This window comes from Takifugu flavidus, chromosome 11 (genome assembly GCF_003711565.1).
Source record: "Takifugu flavidus isolate HTHZ2018 chromosome 11, ASM371156v2, whole genome shotgun sequence".
Lineage (NCBI taxonomy): Eukaryota > Metazoa > Chordata > Actinopteri > Tetraodontiformes > Tetraodontidae > Takifugu > Takifugu flavidus.
Window position 1 is genome coordinate 8,871,898 of NC_079530.1, and position 23,483 is coordinate 8,895,380.

Genomic DNA, 23,483 nt, shown 5'->3' on the forward strand with positions numbered 1-23,483 from the left:
GGATGACGTCGTTGTTTTGGTTTTCACAGCGCGGGAAAGTTCCGTTTGTTTTCTTCGTGTCTCCTTTAACAGAGTTTCTGATCGATTCTGCGACTTAACTGCTTTACTAAAATGTATTTTTTTATAGCTTGAAAAGCCCTCGAACAGACAGACTTCTATCTTCTTTCCAACGTTCATTTGCCAGATCAACCGAGAAAAACATGGATGTTAAAGCGATGGAGGCGTCGATGATAAAAGACAATCCTGTACTTTTACCTCTGAACAAGGAGAAAACTATCTATGACGGCTTCATCACAGTCCAGGCGAGTTATCACGTCGGGGATGCACTTGTATTCTAGACGTCACTTTGACAAACTACACCAAAATATGTACTGTCGTGAAATTCTGCCGACAGTTAGATGTGTCATATTCGTGTTTCGTTTCCTTAGCATTTAGCACGCTAGTAGAATGGCTAAAGTAAACAACTATACTTATAGTTGAACAACTACATTACTAATTGAATTAGTTGTTTTAACGGGATTTTTTTGTTCTGCACACCTAGTGATTTCAATGCTAGTTACATACTTGTATTTAAATTCCTACAGGAACGAGACTTCAGGGTCAGAATCACGCTTCCGCCAGACCGCAAGATTACTGGTGGCAGGTAGGACTCGATTCCCTCCTTTCTTGAGAAGAAACAGGTGGTTATGACATCAGTAAATCTGTAATTTGTCCTTTTTTTAACTGCATAACATGATTTTACAGGCTGCACTGCTGCTGGCAGTTAAAACACCTGTTGCGGGGCTACGAGCAAACAGTAAAGCAGGTAAAGACTCAGACCCATAGTTCTGTTCGGCAGGTAAAGACTCAGACCCATAGTTCTGTTCGGCAGGTAAAGACTCAGAACCATGGTTCTGTTAGGCAGGTAAAGACTCAGCCCATAGTTCTGTTAGGCAGGTAAAGACTCAGGCCCATAGTTCTGTTAGGCAGGTAAAGACTCAGACCCATAGTTCTGTTCGGCAGGTAAAGACTCAGAACCATGGTTCTGTTAGGCAGGTAAAGACTCAGGCCCATAGTTCTGTTAGGCAGGTAAAGACTCAGACCCATAGTTCTGTTAGGCAGGTAAAGACTCAGACCCATAGTTCTGTTCGGCAGGTAAAGACTCAGACCCACAGTTCTGTTAGGCAGGTAAAGACTCAGGCCCATAGTTCTGTTAGGCAGGTAAAGACTCAGACCCACAGTTCTGTTAGGCAGGTAAAGACTCAGACCCATAGTTCTGTTCGGCAGGTAAAGACTCAGACCACAGTTCTGTTAGGCAGGTAAAGACTCAGAACCATGGTTCTGTTAGGCAGGGCACCAGTATATGCTGCATCGCGTCTGCCACCTCTGGCTCTTCCAGATATTTTACCTTTTTTGCCATGTCATTTTCCCTTTGTGGGTAATGTGGCATCCTTCCCGTGCCCTCTCTAAGCCATCAGGCTCGGCTCACTCAAGCTGAGAAAAAAAAATATTTTACACTGTTTAATTAACATCGCCTGGAAAATGTCCCTATTTGTTATGTGGCCCCTCAGGGTTATTTGGATGAGATTGATATTTCACCTCCGGCTGCAAAGTTCATTATTTTCACAGCCTCTAAGCTATCATTAATTATTAAAGCTTGTGGCAGCCTCCATTAATCACAAACTCTGTGTTTGATTTGAATGGCTGACTAGAAGAAAAAATAGACAGTGTCACTTCATTATCCCCCAATTCAAAGATGTCTTTTCTCTCTCATTTGACTCCTCACAGAGGCTGCAGCAGTCGGACAATCTTGTCACTTTTATTCTGGAGCTGAAGACCATCCTGGTGAGCAGGTTGTTAGCACGGTCACTTTGACACTGTTGCTTCATTTACAGGAAGTCAATGAGAGCCTCCAAGCATTATCAATAACCCCGGCTGTGAAGCACACGTGCATATTAAACTTTGATTGATGTCAAGCGCATCAGCGTCTGATCGTGTCTGTTGTTGGACCCGATTCACTTTTTCCTGGATAATGTTTATTTTTACCAGAAAGACAATGTGGCACCATGAAAACAGTAGCTAAGAAGCATTCAATCTGTCAATGCAGGAAGTGGGTCTGAAGAGCTTCCCCGAGCACCAGTCCATCCCGCCTCCGCAGTATTACTCTCAGCTCATCTCTGAGATGGAGACCCTCGGGTGGTCCAAGTAAGTGATGACTTAGAGATGTGATGCTCTCGCCGCAGGTGGTGACTTAAGATGTTTCAAAATGTAAATGTCACAAAAATGATATACCTGTTTGTTTTCATTACGGCCCACCCTCAGCAGTCACCTGACGCATCCGTCTTCTTTGTGCGCCTTATAAATGATTAGTCTGACGCTTGTTATTCCTGAATGGCCAGTATTTACAACGTATAATTCCATTTGTGGTCAGTCTAAACATCACACCTGTCCTCTCCTGATGAGGACAAGTGCAATGACGAGTATCCTTGCTTCTTTTTAGTTGCCTTACGGTGCGAGTCAGGTGGTAATCAGACGACAATTAGCTCCTAATGAATGACACAGTAGTGAATCCGCCCCCGCCTACGCAGTCCCAGGGGACTCGGACAGTGATGTGCCAGGGATCGGCCTTGTTTCAGCTTCTTTGTCTCAGATAGTTGGGCAGCGTTAGATTTTGCTCTATCGTAAACATGAGTAGACACTTGTAAGCGACCAGAGAGAGGAGAAAGCAGTGAAGCGGTTCATGATATACGTACATGACTGCTTATACCTAGAAGGGGATATTTATCTGCCTTGTTTTTGTTTGTGAAGTGATTTAAGAGCCGGCGACGTCACAGCTCCACCTTTAGGGATGCTTCTTAATGACGGCCTTATTTTTAGTTATTAAGTTATGGCTAAATTTAGGTCACAGTTAATAATGTTCAGCCCTGTGTGCAGCACACGCAAGTCTTTTCTGAGGGAGGGGGAGGGTGGAGATATCTCTTCTCCCCCAGCTCGGATTAAGCCTTGACTACCACACTCATTTTCCACTTTCCTATTAATGACCGTGGCTACAATTATGATATTAGCAAAATGCAAATGGATCTAATTGAAGACTCTCAGGTTGTAATAGGAGAAAGAAAAGGGAGGGGGGGGGCATATGCCGTACGTCGGAAGTGGGACCACATAATTTCCAGTGTCGTGTTACGGTTAGAAAGCATTATACACAGTGGACCTCAATCTCCAAAGCACTCGAGATTTGCTTAGCGTCTTAATTGGGATGGGCCATGCTAATAGCCACCAGGGGTTTTCAGCTGCAGATTGGGCCAGGTAAGTGCGCTTGTGCGACCACTACCCCCAGTTTGTCTCCATTTCTGCATTTCGGTGTATGGTCATCTTAATTGGCTGGAGCTGGCATACTGTGCAGTAATGAATGGAAAATGAAGTCAAGAAGGTCATCTGCTGTCACTCTGGCGCCTCAAAATGCCCTGGAAGGCTCATCGGGCCACAGCTGGCCATGCACGTTCCCGCCTTCTTTGTGTACGCACAAATCATCATCATCTCCTCACAGCATTATCAGCCTGTCACACAGTATTCCTGCTCCCTGACGGCGGTTATATTGAATAGCTGAGGCCTCTGCCCATGAATATTAAGTGTTTTAATGACATTTATAATATCCAAAAAAAGCAAAATCTTTTAGAATCATCGTGGAAAACCATCCATCTCATCTGCGCACGTCATCCACATTGTCCTCTTCGTGTTTTTGTTTTCAAAAGGAATTTTTTCTGCAGCAAATGTGAGCGCTGCATATGTGTTTATCTGACTGTTCATTAATCACTCTACAGACGTGTGTGGAACAGATATCAGAGATGCGCACACATACCGTGCATATCCGCACGTCTGAGAGCAGCTCATTCGGTTGCAGAGTTGCAAATGGGATGCTCTCATCAGCCCTCCCAGCAGGACGTCACACTCTTTCCATCACGGGCGAATACCGACGTCTCCTTTCCAAGGGTTTGGAGGATCTGGGGTGTCCGAATCAAAGTCCTGATTTGAGTCCCTGCAGCGATACCGAATTAAATTAAGTCAGTGTAATGGAGCCATCCAGGCTCTTTACTTCCTGTGCTGATGTTGATTTGAGTTGCTTATGAAGTCATGTGATGAAGTCATGTAAGCAGATGGAGATTTTAATATGCAGATGTGGTTTAGAGATGGTCAACTGAGGAGTGAGAGAAGAGTGAAAGCCCACATTAATCAGCACAAAAGACAGTATTGAGTTGGCTTGGTGTATGTGTGTGTGTGCATGTGTGTGTTAGTATGCACACAGCTCTGCAGCACAGGTGCCCTTCGCCCGTGTTTGATTGCAAGCGTTTGAGCGAGCAGACACTTTTATGAATTGGGCACATCCGACACGTCTCTTTCATCATTCTATCACTTCCCTGAGCGCAGCGCGCACATCAGTCCTTGCTAACACGCTCCATAAATCCTCTGCAGATATACAGCCATGTCAGCCTCAGTACAGAGTGTCCATCAGAACACTATAAATCCAGAAGAGGACCGTCCGAATCCTTTGTCTTGGATCGGTCTTCACTCCTCGGGTCTCAGTAGACCACGGGAGGAGGAGGAGGAGGTGACGCTTCCTCATTGTGTGCTGGAGCAGCCGTAAATCTGACAGCTTTTTGTCCTCAGTTTCAATGGGTTATAATTAGATCAGGGCGGAGTGGTTCTGATTTACGGGTTGACTCAAGCGTGGAAATATGGGCCTATCCTAAGGTCACAGGGAGACGCATCACTTTATGAGGGCTTGAATCCAACTCCTGCAGCCGCTGCAGTCCTTGTGGTGCTCCGTTCTTTTTTGCCCACCTCATGGAAGAGGGAGGCTGCCGTTTCAACCTGTAAACATAATGAAAACGGTGTTCTAATTTAGGCTAAATCCATGAATTCTCCATATTTTTCACCAAACTTAATTTGAGGTTAATCTAAGGCTAATCTAAAACCTGCATTATTTTCCAGTCCTTGCTTCATAATGATTAATTTTGGCATTGATGCTGCAGTGTGAACTCACTCAAATACATCAGGTTTAACAAAATGAGCCTGCCCAGAGAAAATCTTAATACTGTTTGAAATGGTAGATTACTGTAAGTGTCAAAATCAGGGATGCAAATGCACTCTTTCAATAGAGAGTGTGAAGTCCTGAATGCTTCTGCAGTTTTGCAGCCAGTGCACGGCTGGATTAGTTGAGTGCAATTTGTTCGTATTTCTGTTTGGACATTTAAATAAAAAGCACTGCTGAAGAAGAATGCTAATTAGACAAGGCGAGGAGAATGACGTGGAGTTATGTGTTGTATGTTTTGGGGCGTGATTGTGAAGCTGCAGCCTGATATAATGTCACCACGCTTGTACCTGCAGTGATAAATCTGAATGCAGAGCCGATGTCTCAATATTGCTGCGTGCAGGCGTGATTAACAACGACTGATGGCTGTTGTCGCTTTACAGAGTTATGCTTTCCCTTCTCTGCGAATAGATGTTGATTTACTGCTCTGTGTGTGTGTGTGTGTGTGTGTGTGTGTGTGTGTGTGTGGGTGCATGTGTGCATTTTTAGGCTGCTTTTTATCGACACGGCGTTCCAAACGTTACAACTGAATGCAGAGGACTCCTCAGGACGGCAGCACCTCCTCACCGTTAAACTCAAGCCAAAGGTGAGACACACACACACACACACACACACACACACACACACACACACACACACACACAAAGGAACCCACGCGCAGCTCATTGTCACGGCAAAAATTGAGCATCGCCGAGTGGAGTACGCTGCAGCTCGATGTTGACCCGTCACCAGTCTCAATCCAAACAGGCCGACTTTCCCCAAACGCAAGCGGGATGTTCAATTTTCCGATAGCAAATCAGTGATTTGCATCTGCGCCCTCAAATCTGGGTCAGACTGGAGAGGGTGTGGAGAGACATGATAACCCACTGTGACTGAGATGCAGCACAGATAAAACTTCTCCACACAGACCTCCGCGCGTTAGGAGGAAGCCGGTACGCCCACGTTCATCTGCATAGCTGCCGCCGAGTGCAGCGGTGGAACCTTTAACTGCTGAGGTAAAGGTAAACGCAGGCTGGGGGAATGTTGGCACCACACACAGAGTTGGAAATGTTTGCGTGTCACACTTCTCCAAATTGTCAGATGAGAGGTGAGGACTGTGTTTGATGAGATGTTCCAGGAGCGCACCACAATTTGGGCTGATTTCACTCTTGAATTGTGGATACAGTCAGACGGCGCTCTTTCGATGCGGAGCGTGGCAGAACACACCGCACTTTTGCATCCTCTGTCTCAAAATGCTCGATTTGTATTTAAATGTTGCGACATTAAAGCGACTCTTCCATTAAAGCAAATCTTCCATTAGAGTAAACCTCTAATCTGAAATTACCGTCCAGCAGGACTTTAGGGCTCAGTGTTAACCTTCAGGCTATCGATTACATTTATAGTGCTTTCACTTCTGCTGATATTTTAGGTGTTTAGCTAAATGCTACAAGAGGAAATATATATTTAATATTTTACTTGAGCAATAAATCTCACAGTGAGGTGGCGCGTTCCAGAAATCATTTGTGGGTTCTTCCGTAAATCCAGATGACATCCATCAGGGGACGAGGGTGGGTGGTAGGACCCCACTCGGTGCCCACCTGCCCACCTGGCCCTGTTCACACCTTTGGCACACAAAAAAAAGCTGGGAGTCTTCCTCACCTTCCAGCTGCCTCCACCCGATCCAACCACGGGGTCATCCGCTGCCAGGCGCAGTCAGAAGGCATCGCCGGGAACGCAATGGAGCGAGACAGAGCGCGAGGGAAATGATGCAAAGCTAGCTGGGTGTTGGAGGAGAGAGGAGGGAATCTGAAAAGCAACTTTCTGAAGGTCATTGTCACTGTCACGCTGGAAAACACTCGCACGAGGAGTGAAGAAGATTGTTGTAAAGCTGGACGGCCTCAAAATGTTGGCGCTGAAGGTGTACCGCCACAGTGTGGTCGCTGTGAAGGTCGTTGTCAAGATTTGTTTGAAATGATGTAATCTAATGCTCCTGTTCTTACATCTGCAGCATCCTGCCGAAGCGCCTGACTGCTCCGCTGACCTGCCTCTGCCTCTGCTCATAAACTGGACACCACAGGTAGGTAAAGACCCGGGAAGAACTGCACATTTTGAGAAGTTTGAAAGTGTGGAAAGCCATTCCATAATATGCTGGCGTCAGTAACGACTAGCGCTGCCACGCCTTCTACAGCTGAAAGGATCAATACTGCTCAGTTTATTTGCACTCATTGATTATTTAGAAGTGATAAATATGGTGAACCTGAGGCTGGTGATAGGAGTTGCTTTGTCCTCTGCATCACATCCTCTGTGAGCTTTAACACAGCCATCAGCACCCGACCCTCACACACACACACACACACACACACACACACCACCACTATCATCCCTACATAGAAGAAGGCCGTGCATGATGCCCTTGCACCAGTGCCATAACTGTAATCTGCTTAGTGATTGACTTGCAGATGATCTCCCTCTTTGACCTTTATCATCCGCGTGCTCCGTGTCTTGTGTTAACGAACATAAAGTCACCGTTGTTTGAAAGGTCATTGTGGATGGACGCCTACAGGACAGCTCAGGGACACTTTTGCTATACTGTTTTTTAATCTTAGAGGAGTTACTTAGTTAGTTACTTACTTAGTTACTTAGTTTGACTGACTGACCTTAACAGCCTCGGTGACACTGAGTCCTCTACCAGAAACTCAGCTTGTCTGCTTTTTCGGTCCCCAGACGTTCCTCCGGGCACACTCTTTGAAGGACATTCATCTTGTCCACTTCAGCTAACACACAAATATGCTGATTCGACCGCTCGTTCACTGTATCCACCACAGAGTGTGTGAGATCATTTTGGAAGAGAGGGCGTTCTGTATGGTCACAGTGTCACAGGTCTGTTTGAGGCTTAAGAGCTGGTTTTAAGGTTTAGGTTGAGTGGAGGGTAAAGGTTAGGCATTTAGCTGTTAGGACAAGGGTAAGGGGTTGTGGAGTGTATTATGTCTGGTCAAGTCCTCACAGAGATAGATGTGCCAGTGCATATATGTGTGTATACGCGAGCACTGGCGAGCTGATACATGGCAGGTGTACAGTGAGGACCCGCCTAGAACAGCGCTGCCGTATGGAGCCTGTCGACCTGCTGGGTCGCTGATGGATCTCCAGTACGCTGCAACATGAAGTGTGTGTATGCGAGTCTGTGTATGTGCGTGTGTGTCTGGAGGTGGGTGAGAGCCTGTCTGTCGGCCGTACTGACATGTTCATTTGAATGAGTAATTATTGCCTGCTCTGTTGCAGGGCCAAGACATGCCAGTCTGCGCACTGGTGTGGAACTGGAATGGGAAGAGAAACAAGTGTGTGCGCGCGTGTGTGTGTGTGTGTGTCATTGCTGTCCTTTGTACTCGTAGACAACGCAGAGGTGAATTTTAACAATCTAACCCTGCACGATTTAAAGAGGGAGGAGCTTTCTCCGTCTGAACTAAAAACGTAAAGGTTGGCATAGATGCAGCGGTCACCAAACCCTGTTTTCCCATTGGTTTAGGTCACGCCAATAGATTCTATTGTGTTATTTAATTTAGAACATATTAACATAAATGTTTATCCAGAGTAGACATTTTCATTATAAAGGCTTTGTCATGTATTAAGTTCAGTCATGAAAAAAGAAAAAAGCTATTTTAAGCTATATTTCTTAATAATTTGCCAGCACCAAATCAAACAACTTATAAAATCAAGTTGAAAACCAAGTTGCCCCCACTGCCCCTATTGGTGGGCAGCAGTACAGACAAGTATCACCTGAGTGGTCAGAGCAACAAACTCAAGGGTCAAACACACTGGAAGAATTCTGTGTGTGTGTGTGTGTGTGTGTGTGTGCGAGTGTGTGTGTGTGTGTTGTGTGTGTGTGTGTGCGAGTGTGTGTGTGTGTGTGTGCGAGTGTGTGTGGGGGTGTGTGTGTGTGTGTGTGCGTGTGTGTGTGTGTGTGTGTGTGTGTGTGTGTGTGCGAGCATTTGTGTCCTGTGATGATCTGGCCCCCAGGGTTAATCCCCTCTCTCACCCAGTGACTGTTGGGATAGACTCCAGCACAGACCCCCCCCACCCTGATTAGAAATAAATGGCGGTTTACAGAAAACGGATGGACGGGGAAAAAAATCCGATGGGAGCCTGCGGAGCCAAAAATGAAAATCAACATCCGGCACAGTGAGAGGCGCGAGATGAAGCGCGTTACTGTCCGACACAGGAGACGCACACCAGCTCTGTTAGCAGCTGTCAGTCAGGGGAGGGGCCACTCGCTGCCCGTCGCTTTTAAGGACTAAATCGGGGCCGTCGGCTGATGGCATAAATAGATACTGTGTGGTCTCTTTTATGCTTTCCTGCAGTGTTCTTCTTTCCATCTTCATGTTCTCACAGATACAGCTGGAATTCAATTATCAGCTCTTTTTTCCTTTTCCCCTCCCTGTTCTGGGCCGAGCGTCGTTATCCTGAGCTGTAACCGTAATCATGCCACTGGCATTAATTGGGCTGTAATTGCTGAGGCTCTCAGCACCTGGACGATGCTTAATTGTGTGCACTGTGCTGGCACAATGACCCGTAATTTTTTTCCCCTCTCATTCCATCCGTATTGCACTCCAACACCTCTATCAGCCTCCCTTTCACTAACATGCTGTGTAGGTGCCCTAACTTGGGCTGGTTTTTTTTTTTTTTTTAGATCTGCAGGTTTGGATGATTTGAAGATTTTTTTTTAGCATCAAGAGAGGATTGTGGGAAAATAGGGGAAGCAGAAATGAGTCAAAACAATTTTCACATGTTTTTCCACCCCTCAACCAACATCATTCCTCACTGAACCTTTTTAACTGTACCCATAATGCATTGCTGCACCTTACACCGCTCTGTACTGTGTCAGGTCAAAGGCAAACACACGTATGCCCGCAAGTCTGTGGTGTTCCTCAAACTGGACTTGATTTGTTCCTCAGACTACTCTGGACCAGCTTTATGGCCAGTTCCTGCTGGTTCTGGAGTCTTTGACCAGGTTCTGGGATGTTCTGGATGAAATTGACAGAAACACCTGGATTTTGGAGCCGGAGAAGCCCTGCAGGTCCGACACCATGAGGCGCATTGCCATTGGTACCCTACTTTTGTTTTTGGCGCATATGAAAATGGCCCAAGTGATTTGAGGCGTGAAGCCTGTTTTTGATGAAACCACCATGTCTATTTCCAGGAAACAACGTGTCCATCAAAGTTGAGGTGGATCCCAGACATCCGGAGATGCTGCCGGACTGTTGCCTGCTGGGGGCCGAGCACGGTGGGTAGACTGTCAAGCTGAGGCAGATCAGCCCAGATGACAACATCTGTTCTGAGGACTTCCAGAATGACATTTTCCCTCATCAGCTCACTATTACAGTTGTCAGCCATCGTTTTTGTATATGCAAGGTCGGCAACTCCTAGCTTGTTGCCTAGCAATACAACTTGTAAGATATTAAACACGCGCACACTTCAGTCACCCAGATGGGCAGCGCACCTCCAGACATGATGGGTTGCTCAGTGATATTGCTTTTTTTGCATGCAAGTCTAATAAATAGTGAATGAAGTCTCCTGTGGAACAGAGGATGTGACGGCCTCTCTCTGCGTTTCTGTGGTGGACAGAATAACACCACAGCTAATTAGCTCATATGCAGACTGGTTTTTTTATTTTTTTATTTGGGGCTTATGTACAATGATGTCCCTGCCGATCTTTTCAGATGCAAGAATCAGATTGGAGGTTTTTATTAGTGTTCCTCAGTATAATAACCACATCTCTTCTGCTGTTGCAGTGGTGACGCCTTTAAGGAATAAGCTCAACACCAATATGCACTTGTGGTAAGACTCATGTTGGTTCTTAACTGAAGCTGTAATTCAGTGTGTTAGATTGATCACTCTGCACTGTTTTAACTTCATTTTGACAATATCGTCAACATTGCATAAACCAACAATGCTGCTACAGTAAATAAGCTTCTCAACTAAAAGATGTTGGCACAGTTACGAGTGAAATATTCAGCACAGAAGTATGAATATTTGCAATAGAAGGTCCATACAGGTGTGGCTTGTAGTTATCTACTACCTCCAGCAGGGGGCAGTGAATGTGTATTTAGCAATAGACAATTATACTTTATTTCATTATAAAATCCCATATTAACAAATTCACCAACCACACTTTCAGTTGTGGCATAATTATGAATTAGCATATACAACAACTTTGGCATCAAATTTCTTTCCTCCTACTTCTGCTGTTAGTAAATGTAGTAAATGTCATTTTGCCATTCAATTTGTTTTGTATCTGTACATTTTATTCATATGTTCTCCATCATTTCCTTTACAGTACCCTTTTTACTCAGGGGTGGGTGGGTTCCTGGTCATTTCTTAAGACTAGCCTAACGAATAGATTAGTCCTCACCAGCTAAAACCAGCTAACTAAATAATATCTGTGCATAATTGCAACAGAATTTGTCATCTGCAGATAACTCAGATGAACTCTAGAAAGCCTCTCTAAAGAGTAAACAATGACAACTGTAGCATAATTATCTTTGTGTCTCCTTATTTGAAACATATAATAAAAATCTTATCAATATTCCCATCACACTACAGTGTTCCCAACACACTAGCCTCGTTTGAAAATGAATGTTGGACTTCAGATGAATCTCAGTTCCATGTGGAGCAGCGTAGATGTTTTTAAACACCACTGGTGAAAGTCTCCTAATCGTCCCCTAGTGCTTTCGCAGGCTCATTTGCATGTGGTTAATTAGTGTGAGTGAAGGAGCTGTCTGTGGTCTGCTGGCAGGAACCCGGAGTCCGACGTCTTGCACAACCTCCAGGATGTTTTGGAGATCGAATTCCCATCACCTGCCTCCCACGAAAAATCTGTATGTCACTGTTTTTTGTTTCCCGTTTCCATCTCTAACATCCTTATTACCTCAGGAGCTCCGCAGGCGCGCGCGTGTGTGTGTGTGTGTGTGTGTGTGTGTGTGTGTGTGTGTGTGTCAGCCGTGCATTCACACTAAATGCGTTTTTGAGCTTGAAGTTATAAGGGGGCGGACATACGCTTCTGCCCATTTTTCCTTATTTTTCTGCGTCTCCGTTTGGTTTTTTCCACAACGTGGGCACAAATTCTCCTTTAATTGGGTTGTTTACAGAAAAGATCATTAGAATTACAAAGATGGTAAAATTCTCTGCACTATCAAATTGCTTTAATCACACAAAAATTGCTCATTCCTTCCCCCTCTTTACTCCATGCTTGGGTCAGGAGGCCAATGTGTTTATTCACCATCGCCGTGGTGATTAATGCTGCAGCTTCATTAACATTCTGTAAAAAGTAGCAAAAAACCGAGATGGCCAGATATTGAGTTTATCCTCCCATCCTGTACGTTGGTACCCTCAGAAAAAAGGTGACTTGTGCAACAAGCAGCGAATAAGTGAGGCCACACCCAAAGACCCTGCTCCTCTGGGGGAAATGGAATTAAATATCCAAGAAATCCCTGACTGTACTGTGCTGTTTGCTAATGCTACTATTCATCTTTAGCTTTATGTTAACAACACCAAGAGAAGCAGCCAGCTCAAAAAATTCTTCTTTAGTTGATAACTTAAAAGCTACGAGCTAACAAAGTATCAAATTAGTCAATAAATGTATCAAAGGAGACCCACTTTTCTTGGTGTTTATGATTCACCTGTTTTACTGGAATCACGATGTTGCATGAAAGTGCTTCGATTAAGAATGAAACAGTAGAAGAACGAAACCTTTTCCCACTTGATGGGAGTTTTTATGAATTGCTAGTGTGTCCTTTCGGCTCGCTTGTCTGCCCCCGTCACAAGGATCTTAAACTGAACACAAATTTGGACGAGATTTTGGGGGAGAAATTTCCTCCAAAAGGCTTTTATTTTTTAAGTTTAAGGTGCTTTTTCTGGTCTCACGGATGCTTTTTAATGGCTTTGGCCTCCTTTCTAAGAACCTTAATGCAGTGTTTATAGCTTCTTTCGAAGTCTCGAGCCTCTTCCAGCTGCTTCTCCACCTCTTTATACCACTGGTTTATGTCAGACTTCTGTTTCTGGAGAAAGCTGAGCTCAGACATGTCTTCAGTCTGGTCTGTGTCATCTTCACTGTTCCCCACATCTTCATCACTGTTCCCCACATCTTCATCACTGTTCTCCATCAGCTTGTAGCTGTTCTCCACATCGTCATCACTGTTCTCCACCTCTTCATCACTGTTCTCCACATCTTCATCACTGTTCTCCACCTCTTCCTCACTGTTCCCCACATCATCATCACTGTTCCCCACATCTTCATCACTGTTCCCCACATCTTCATCACTGTTCCCCACATCGCCATCACTGTTCTCTGTATCTTCATCACTGTTCTCCACCTCTTCATCACTGTTCTCTGTATCGTCATCACTGTTCTCCACATCTTCATCACTGTTCTCTGTATCGTCATCACTGTTCTCCACATCTTGAGCCATGTTTCGAGTGACCTTCTTCTTTCGGACATTCTCCTCCCAGCTCTGCCTCTTTCTCCGGAGTTGTTTATAGAAGAACTCGAGGATCTTCTTTGGCAGAGACTTTTCCTTTCTCTTCTTTAGCTTCTCCTCACAGCAGCTATGTATTTTTCCATGATTACTAATCATTTCATTTGCACTCCGCAGGTCTTTCTGCAGCTTGACTTTAGTCCGTAGAGCAGAAAACTCCCTCTCTCTGGTCTCACGCTTTTCATTGAGTATGAACAGTTCGCCCTCCAGATTAGCATTCTCAGCTTTCCACTCCTCCTCCTCTTGCACGAGACGCTTCATTGTCTGGTTCATGCTGTTCCAGCATGCTGGAGAGCTGCTTTCATCTTTACACAGCTTGTCCATTATCCAGTCATTGTAAATGTTTACAAAGCCAACCACTTCCTTAGACATTCGAGCATTAAAACCTCGGATCTCTTGGTTGTTTTTGATAACCTCCTCGATGAGCTCAGAGGTGTCCTCGACGATTCTGCTGCCCACTGTGGAAGGTGGGTTCGTGTAAGAGAGATACAGTTTATTAAAGAAAGCCTGTGGCTCATCTGTGGTCTTCAGCATGGAAACTGGCAGCTCGTAGCTCAATAGGAGCTCTCTCATGGCACAATAGTGCTGATAGTGAATGTCATTTTCTTGCACAAGGTATTCTAAAACTTTCTCAGGTTTCATGGTCTTTGCCATTTGTTGAGATGTCATTTCAATTTTTGTGACTAAGTGCTGTTACATGTGCTGCATGTGGAAGCATTAAAGCTTTGATGTATTGAGCTTTGTTTTGTGGCAGTTTTTTTGAGCAGTACTTTGTGGTTACTACGGTGACGCTTGAAAACAGTCAACTTCAGACGTGTTGGCGTGTTTTTCACACACACACACACACACACACACACACACACACAGGTGGTCGTGGCGATACTGGCCTGCATGGTTTGGCTGCATCGACTACTGTGTTGTTGAGTTGAAAGTTCTAACGGAGTTTCCTCGCTCTGATCATTTGGGGAGCCGGAAAGTTCTTCCCGTCCTCTCGTGGGACAGGAAGAGTGAGGACAGATCTGCCGTAAGTAAACAGGTTTTTGCTCAGAAGCGCTGACCTTCCACATCTGTACACGTGTGTTTGCGCAGAGCTTCAGCACTGAGTGTGGGATCTGTTACTCGTATCGTCTGGAAGATTCCATCCCTGACCAGGTGTGTAATGACCCCCGCTGTGGCCAGCCTTTTCACCAGGCCTGCCTGTACGAGGTACGGACACACACACACAGGAGCAGGCTCAGTTTTAGTGTGATAGTGGAATTACTCATATCTGATAACGATCTGGTTTTAAGAGAAGAGTTGTTATCCCTTTTTTTTGGTGGTTTATTTTTGAAGGGAACATTTAAAAAGGTTTAAGTAGGAATCATTTAAGATAAAAGGGAGATTAACAAAAAAGTTCTCTTTTTATCACCAGTCTGATCTTTTATTTTATTTTGAATAAAGGGAACTTTCCACTTTTGTTTGTATGAAGCTTTTATAATTTTAAAAAAAAAAAAAAAAAAAAGTTCCTCAGATGTGCTTGACATCATTTTGAAAGGAACTTCTTGTCTTCTTCCCGCAGTGGCTTCGAGGGCTTCCCTCCAGCAGGCAGAGCTTCAGTGTCATTTTTGGAGATTGTCCTTACTGCAGCAAGGTCGGTGTGTCCGTGTCCAGGAGTGGTTTTCCGCTCATTCCACCTGAGGAAGCAGGTTGCTTCCCTATCGTTCCGAATAACACGAGGACTCTTCATGTTTTACAGCCAATCACTGTGAAAATGGCGCCTCAAAAGTCATGACAAGAGCAACACAACCAGGAAGAGTCCATTTCCCTGACCATCTGCCTCATGTTGTCAAGGTCCCACTCTGGTCACATGACTGCACTCTTCATCCTGCTGATCTGTGGGTTTGATCGATGTTAGGTTGGATTTATATCTTTATTATTTCAGTACTTAAGTCTCATGCACAAGGTTCAAATTTCCAGACATTCTGGATTTTTCTAAAGCGCCGCATCCTCTTCTCAGTTTATCTCTAGCATGAATCTCTTATAAAAAAGCATCAACACAATTTTTACCTTAAAAGGTAAATGTGTGACAGGTGGAGTCACACCTGTTCGGGCCTGGGTCCTATCGGAGGACCCCTCAAATAACGAGCAGAGATGGGCTGTGGCCTGGCTTCATCCTCGCTCTCCTCCTCCTCCTCCTCCTCCTTCTCTTCCTCCTCACTGGTATGCTCTTTATAAGTGATCCTAGCTCGTGGCCTCAGTGATCTGCTGCTTGTAGGTAAAGCTGAATCTGCTCTCTGAACAAACAGTGACAGTTCTTCAATAATTGCTCATCAATAGGAATCTGTCAGTTCCATCATCGGCAAGTTGATCTTTCTAAATATTCCATTTTACATTTCTTCTCGTAGGCTAAACATCCTTGTGTATTCTCAGCCGTATTCATCCTAAATTATTATAACATCTTACGTTTCATGTAATATAAGCTCGTTTTGAAGCTGATCTTCATTATGTGGTTATATTCCTGTTGCCACGTTAGGATACTAGCATTATGCTAACAGGACGCTACTGTAGGAGTTAGTGGGTGTGGCTTCACAACTCACCTTTGCCCCCTGAGGTTTACTGAGGGGAGGTCCTCTGATGTAACGCGCTGGCACTGGTCGAGTCCTCATCTCGTCTTTCTCCTCTGTGTCCACGGGCTCAGCTTTAGGGGAGGTGGTGGGTCGTTCTGGTCCCTGTTCACACAATTGGAGGTTCTCACTTGTTTTTTCTTTCCTGCTGATAATATCGCAGCTAAAGCCGGTTCTGTTGTTCCAGTGCTAAAATGAAAAAGATCTTAAGCACAAGCTAGTTTTTGGGGGGGGTCATGCCTTGAAATTGATAAACTGTGTAGGTTCTTGGATGGTTTGTGTATACACCTTGAGATCATTGTTGAGTGTGGACTAAATATTTGGGTCTTTGCTGGACCATCTAGACCCAAACACAGAGTTCAGCTGACTGTGTTTGCACTAAAGTGAACACTGCAACTTTACATTTACTTTCTCCTCAATAAAACTCCCCACTCCATAACTGTAATAACCCATAAAACCATCACTAGTGGCAAATGATGGGGTGAATATGTCCACCGAGTGGCCTTTATCTCTGCTGACATTTACTCTCTCCACTAAACTGCCAGTAAATGGCCACTTGTGTTTATTAAACTGGCCAGCACTTTAGCATGGAAATTAAATATCAGGAGGAGATGAAATCAGAGCATAATTGGAGACATCGGCCACGTGCCATTGGCATCAATTTCTTCAAATTGGGCCATCGAGAGGGCACTCGCCAGGCCAGAGGGGGGTCAAGAAGTGATTGTGGTGAATTGGTGGAGAATTGCATTTCTCCTTCAGCTGCAGACCTGCCAAGCCCTCGCTGCTGAGGGCTGTGGTGGGAGGGACGCAACAGTTGAGACTAGAATCTGTGCAGCCGCCGCTGGAGAATGTTGAGGCCACAATAGAAATGTGAACATTATTTATCAGCTCCGATGCTCTGGCGTTCCAACCTCATCGCTGCTGGACATCTCTGGGGACGCGTTTAGGGGCCCAGCTGTGGGCCCCGTGGACAGGGAGAAATCAAGTCCCCCACTGGCACCACTGGACAGCAGGTCTTGTAGATGCTGGTAGTCTGGCTTTTCTTGGTAGGCCAGCGTTTTCACATGAAGGAGGAATTTGGCCACTTCCTCTGAAAGACAGAAGGAAAGTGAGCTCCAAGTCTCGTAGTTTCGATAGTAATGGACACAGCGGGTGAGCGGGGGCTTATCTTACCTGTGTTTGCAGACAAGTGCTTTACCGAGTGTGGCAGATGATCCATCAGACTGAAAGAGGAAAAAAGCAATGAAGACATACGGAGAGAAGAGGAGAGGAGAGGAGAGGAGAGGAGAGGAGAGGAGAGGAGAGGAGAGGAGAGGAGAGGAGAGGAGAGGAGAGGAGGAGAGGAGAGAGAGGAGAGGAGAGAGAGAGGAGAGGAGAGAGAGGAGAGGAGAGGAGAGAGGAGAGGAGAGAGAGGAGAGGAGAGGAGAGGAGAGGAAGGAGAGGAGAGGAGGAGGAGAGGAGAGGAGAGGAGAGGAGAGAGAGGAGAGGAGAGGAGAGGAGAGGAGGAGAGGAGAGGAGAGAGAGGAGAGGAGAGGAGAAGAGAAGAGAAGAGAGGGGAGGGGCTTCATCAGAGCACGCACTCGTCTGTCAATACTGACATAAACAGTTAAGGTCCATCACAGGCCAACTGGAGAACCTCACCTCTCCTTGGCCTTCTGGACCTGAATCGGGTCTTTGAGGACATTGTCCCAGGGGAGAGTGCCACACAACCAGTGAAGAAGACAAAAGCCCAAAATTTGTAGGTCTCCACGTCTGGATGGAGCTGAAGAGGGACAAGAAAGGCCGTGAGAGATCCCTGTTGCAGGTCAAACCATGCAACCAGACAGTGGAACAATATTCCCAAACTGATCTGAAATATTCCACACAGGACTTTTAGAAACTCGGTCCAACACAAGGAGACATGCCTTAAGAAATGACCTCCTTCCTGTCGATCCATTTTATGGAGCCGTGGGCTTAATCAGTTCCACGAAGACACTTCCAATAAAGGGGTCGTCAGGCGATGCCATGACATCATCTCCTGTAACTTTTATGTAGACGCCCTCATTCACAGTCTGCTTCATGATGTTTCACAACATCATCAACAACAACATTTTATCAGCCTGAGCCTGAGGCTTTAATATCCATCTATAAAAAACAGAAGGACCTGGATGAAGTGATGGCACCTTTTCATTGTTTTTAACCCAACAGCCCCACACTGTTACATTTAGGTCTGTTTGGCATCAACATCCTGTTATTACGCAACACTTGGTTGCTCCACCGGCTACTTAAAGACACCAAAAGAGCAGCAATTCCCTCGGTGCCTCTCAGCTGTATTCAGCATCACTGCCCTCTGGACGTGCTCTGGGCACCTTTCAATGACAGATGTGGGGTTTTTGTGACGCGCACGGGGACGGCGCAGAGGGACACAGACGTGCACGCGCTGAGGGGGGACGAGGATGCTTGAAAACTGCACACGTGAATACAGGACACACATCACTCCCATGTTGTCTACATGGTTTAGACAGGGGTGAGGTGGTGGCCATGTTAATTATCTCCCATTGTCATTCATATTCCCTACAGCGTGCCGCAGTGGCGCTCTTAACCCTCCCGATTCACAGCCTTGTCATCTGGAGACGGTCTTCTGTCCGCCACACGCCCACTGAATGCTGGTAATTACATCGTCTGGTTGTAGGTTCAAAGGCTGCTGCGTTCACCAAAGCTCACCATGGCAACCCATCCACATTTTTGCCACAATTTGTGCCGTGGGTCAAGGAAGGGGAGGTAATTGTCCAGAATTATCCAACACTTGTGTGTTTGTAAGCAGGTGCTGAAGGGGAAAGTTTGCATGTTTGAGGGTGTTCAGGTCTTTAAATCAGAGGTATATCAGTATGTATTTGCCTTTAAAACGATGATCATCTCCATGCACGCACCTTTTAACATTGGTTTCATCTTTGATGCCGCGCAGGAGAACGTCTGGTTACTTACAGAAGTACAACTGAAGTAAAACATAACATTGGGGGGTGGCCGGGAGGGTAGCTCAATCTATTAATGACTGGGCTGGGAAGCAGAGGGTCCTGGGTTCAAGACCCAGTGCAGACAAAACATTCCACAACACCCTCAGATACCTGAGCAAAGCACCAACCTCACAAATGGTCACATAGGGCCCAGGACCCCAGGAAGACTAAAACAGTCCTGATAGGATCTTTTCCATCTAACTTCACCCTTCTGCCATAAAAGGCAGAAATAAAAGACTCTGAACACCAGACTGGAGGCAACAAGGATCTTGTTGAAATGGAGCTTATCTGCAGTCCAGGCCTCACTTTTGCCAAACATCAGACTTTCCACACTACCATGGGATGGAAACTGGAAATGGTGAAACAGAAGCTGCAGCAGGGCCCAAGGATGCCACATCAATGGTCACTGAAGAGAGGGAGCGCATAGATATCCACCAGTTGATGCGTTTCCAATATTAGCTGGGGGGAGTTTAGAGACCTGTGCTTCTGCCAGAGGTTCTGCCATGTGGTTTTTGGGCGATTTGGCCTCATTTACAATACAGACTATTTAAACATTGGTAAATCTCTAAAAATGATTGGTGAGAAGAGCAAACGAAGATGTACAGATGTTATCAGAAATGCTGGGTTTGGTGGGTGGAAAACGCGGAGGAAGAGGCCACAAAGCTTCACACACAGGCTGTTCATTCCCAGGTCATTCAAATGGCCTGTATTTATAGCCTTATAGTCACCTTTGACCTTTCAGTCACACACATCAGACGCTGGTGGCTAAGATAACCTGCAGAGCCCACCTGCTCAGGTTCGCCCCCCATCACGTAAACATGGGAGAGAGATTCAGGTCGGGCTGATGACAAACTCAGCAACTTCACAATTGCAATTATATTAATCAGGCAAAAGTAAAGTAAGAGTCTCTCAAACACACAATGGTGCAATTCTGAGGTTCGTTACAGAACCAGCACACGTTTCCACATTCAGAAATCCCAAAATAGGAACAGGAAAAGGCGTGTGTGAGTGTGTGAGAGAGAGAGCCAGAAAGGGGATTTTAGAGGAAACAGTTTTGAACCAGTAAACAGACGTATTAAAAAGCCATTTGTTGCAGCTAAAAGCCTGCAGCCATCATGTTTGACAGATCTTAAGAAAACTGTCGCCTTCTTCTTGCCCTTGTACTGTAGAAATACACCAGCATTATCCAGAGACTTCATTCTCTGCTGCTGTTCACTTTGTATTTAAATCAGCGCATAATCACAATAATCCTGACTGAAGGTGCGAACGTGAAGAAGGATAAAAGTTGCTTAAGTGCTCTGACTCGTGAAAAAGAGATCAGGAATTAATTTTCACATGAACACTTTCTGTTAATTGAACTGAGGTCTTCAGCGCGTGTTCCCCAGCATCTTCCTGACATGGCAGAGATCTCCCTGGAATGTTATCCACCATCCGTCGGTGGGCCTGACCCGTGAGGAGCACTGCTCCAGCGCCACAAAACCTACACCCACAAAACCTTTTGGCCTCTCTAATGACTCACCTGAGTTGACGGGCTAAAGCGCTTTGGGTGGGGAGCCTCACCCTGGCCCGGTCTGGCCCACAGTCAAACCAGGTGCAGCCTGGACTCATGCACTGACGCGCACCACATTTCTACTGATGAACTGATGAATAATAAAACTCTATGAACTCGTAGAGGTCTTACCAAGGCCTCTGTGAGCATCAAGGCTGGTGTATTCAATGGTTCCATTGTGGCCCTTCTTTGGGCATTCCTTATATTCTTTGTGGACCCCAGCAGGACAGTATCTGTATGACAGCCCATAATCAGCCAGGTAAACCTGCAGCACACAGATCATTAATAATCATCTTAATTCCCCTTCTAATAGATATATATAGCACATCATGTTCATTGCAGAGTCCAGTTTGACCTGTTCAGGGTTTCTGTAGCCCAGCAGAAGGTTGGCAGCTTTGATGTCGGCGTGGACGTACTCGTTCTCATGGATGTACTCCAGCACGCTCACCTATGGGTCACACACAAAGCACCGTGTCAGTGACCTCGACCAAAAGGTCAACAAAAACGCTGAGCTTGCATCTTTACATGACGTGAGTGAACGTGAAAATCTCATCTCACCAATCTTTGTCCGAGCTGGAGCACAGTGGCCTTTTTCATTCGACCTCCGCTGCGCTCACAGACTTTCTGGAGGTCACTTCCCAGACGGTCGATGACCATAAAACGATAACTGAATTAAAGGTCAAATTATTTTTGTCTCAACTAAAGAAATGGAAAATGAACAATGTTTATAGGAAATCTAAAAATAATCTGGATTAATCAAATCAATCTTTATTTATAAAGCGTCTTTTACAATCAAAATTGTGTCATTAACACCTAAAAAGATCTGATTTGATCAGTACAACCTCCCATTATCGTATTCAGCCAGCCCAGCTCCCCAGTATGTTGGGATGCCCAGGAAGTCCAGTCTCCTGCTTCTCTTCCATGATTTAACTGCAACAAGTTTAGAAAAGCATCACGTAAATCTGGGTAAGTGTCCGATGTTGAGCCTACTTGATGTAAGAGATCACTTCTGCAAAATATGAGGTCGTCAAATTTCTGGGGTTCCTTGGAGACCATCTAGTGAGACCAGAATATGCAGAATCTCAGGCAGTTGGTCGGACTGACGGCAGTCAGAGAGGCCCATAGGTCCAAAAACTATTGATCCACAGCCTCCACATCTACATAAAAATGTTCAAGTCACGTCTCCAGTTTATCCTTGAAACATGCAGCTGTTCAAACATCCATCCTGCAGAGCGCACGCAGGGCCAACACAAAGTGGCGGCCCTGGCTCGGGGCTTGACGGCGACTGGCCTGACTGGCACGACTTCAGGGGCTCAGCAGAGGCCCAGGCATCATTAAGTGCTTCCTGTCTCACTCTGGTATAAAAACGAAGGCATCAGAGGCTTCAGATGAGCACAGAGAGCTGGGAATGCTAACAGCCACAGAGGTGCTTCTTTGCTTTGGCTTATTATTAATTACTGTGTGGCAAAGCACCTGCGTCTGCGGCCGCTTTAGGCGAAACACTGCCAGGACAACTGGAAGGCAGAGGTACTCACTCTTGTCTGGTTTGGCTGCCCTCTGGTAGAACTTGAGCTCTGTAAACAGGGGTCCATTCTCCAGGTACTCCTGCATGTACAAGGATGCAGGATCAAAAATTCCAGAGGAGCAAAAAGGGTGGGAGATCCAAAAAAAATTAAACAGGTCACCACTCCCAGATAAACATCTCAGGGATTTTAATACATTAAGTAGGGCTGAACAATTAATTAAAATCTAATCAAAACTGAAATCTGAACTAACGTGACAAGCAAAGCGTGATTCAGTCTGCAGCTCATGACTCTGATCTCATGGTTATTCATGTATGAAATCATGCATAAATCATCCACGGCTCCTCACCAGCCAGTGTACAGCAGACAACGACAACCACAGGGTCTAACAAGTCAAAAAAGCAAAAGTGAAGCCGACGGTTTCAAAAGAGCTGCTCAAAACACCTGGAATACCTTTCAAGCTATCTGGCTTTGATTAACCTAACACAATATCTTAAAGGATAACACACGATCTGTGGCAGAATGGGGTCCGTGTATACCATTTTTATGACAAAGGCAGTATCTGATGCGACGGGCCTGCCCACGTCCTCGGAGGCTGTAACACAATGAGAGACGGTGAACACTGTAATCCCAGGATGGAATACTGGTCACCGATAGTCTAAAAACAAGCCAGTACCCAGATAGATCAGGCCAAACCCTCCTTGGCCGATGACCTTCCCCAGACGCCATTTCTTCTTCTGGCTGTCGCTCAAAATGAAGCCCTCTGGCAGCGGTTTGGGAAGCGACCCTTTCTTTGGGGGAGCCATTCCAACTGTGTGGAAGAAAACAGGAACTTGAGGACAAATGACTGTTTTGGAGCCTATCTGTGGTCAGCGTGCACCAGGGAGGAATACGACCTGGACATGCAACCATCATCACAGGCCACGTTATCGACTCACATTTACACAGGAGCAGTTTAGGGCCTCCGTGTCAGCAGATGTAAATAAAGCAAATTACAGTTCAAAACTTACTGCTTCGAGGTTCTTTGAGTCATTTTATTTTCAAATATTTTAACATTATTTTAAAGGTTATTTTAGATTTAGTAGATAAATTAGGATATTGTATTCAAACGGGGATTTTGACTGTTGCTAAAATACTTTATTTTTTTTTTTTAAGTGAATTAAGTCTTACTTGGACTGATCGTTAACGTATGTTACAACAGCCCATTTCAAATATTTCAAATCCATCAGTATTTCTCAGG

General features: G+C 45.4%; 2 protein-coding genes across 10 annotated transcripts in view; one reads left to right on the top strand and one right to left on the bottom strand.

Annotated features, from left to right (window-relative positions):
• Nucleotides 1–15,561, top strand: fancl (FA complementation group L). 4 transcript variants are annotated; one of them, XM_057047121.1, is made up of 14 exons: nt 2–302; nt 585–643; nt 745–805; nt 1,768–1,824; nt 2,087–2,184; nt 5,558–5,654; nt 7,056–7,124; nt 9,997–10,147; nt 10,242–10,325; nt 10,834–10,879; nt 11,779–11,919; nt 14,665–14,781; nt 15,134–15,205; nt 15,311–15,561. In XM_057047121.1, exons 1-14 carry the CDS (start codon nt 201–203, stop codon nt 15,321–15,323), a joined length of 1,167 nt encoding a protein of 388 aa, XP_056903101.1. In that variant the 5' UTR covers nt 2–200; the 3' UTR covers nt 15,324–15,561. The 4 variants fall into 4 exon arrangements, with proteins under 4 accessions (XP_056903098.1, XP_056903101.1, XP_056903102.1 ...); XM_057047122.1 differs by having other exon boundaries at nt 11,838–11,919; XM_057047118.1 differs by having other exon boundaries at nt 1–302; nt 15,134–15,561.
• Nucleotides 14,969–23,483, bottom strand: part of vrk2 (VRK serine/threonine kinase 2) — a 13,040-nt gene continuing 4,525 nt past the window's right edge. For 2 of the 6 annotated variants that reach the window (XM_057047114.1, XM_057047112.1), the window contains exons 2-15: nt 22,920–23,054; nt 22,783–22,838; nt 22,593–22,628; nt 22,256–22,325; nt 21,563–21,650; nt 21,279–21,387; nt 21,076–21,168; nt 20,853–20,985; nt 17,820–17,940; nt 17,352–17,401; nt 17,090–17,268; nt 16,152–16,283; nt 15,657–15,848; nt 14,969–15,447 (exon numbers count right to left, since the gene is read on the bottom strand). In XM_057047114.1, coding sequence (XP_056903094.1) covers nt 15,418–15,447; nt 15,657–15,848; nt 16,152–16,283; nt 17,090–17,268; nt 17,352–17,401; nt 17,820–17,940; nt 20,853–20,985; nt 21,076–21,168; nt 21,279–21,387; nt 21,563–21,650; nt 22,256–22,325; nt 22,593–22,628; nt 22,783–22,838; nt 22,920–23,049 — 1,419 coding nt within the window. In that variant the 5' untranslated portion in view covers nt 23,050–23,054 and the 3' untranslated portion in view covers nt 14,969–15,417. Of the gene's footprint in view, nt 15,448–15,621; nt 15,849–16,151; nt 16,284–17,089; nt 17,269–17,351; nt 17,402–17,819; nt 17,941–20,852; nt 20,986–21,075; nt 21,169–21,278; nt 21,388–21,562; nt 21,651–22,255; nt 22,326–22,592; nt 22,629–22,782; nt 22,839–22,919; nt 23,055–23,181; nt 23,206–23,483 lie in introns of all 6 variants that reach the window. The other 4 variants (XM_057047117.1, XM_057047116.1, XM_057047113.1 and 1 more) reach the window with 3 other exon arrangements.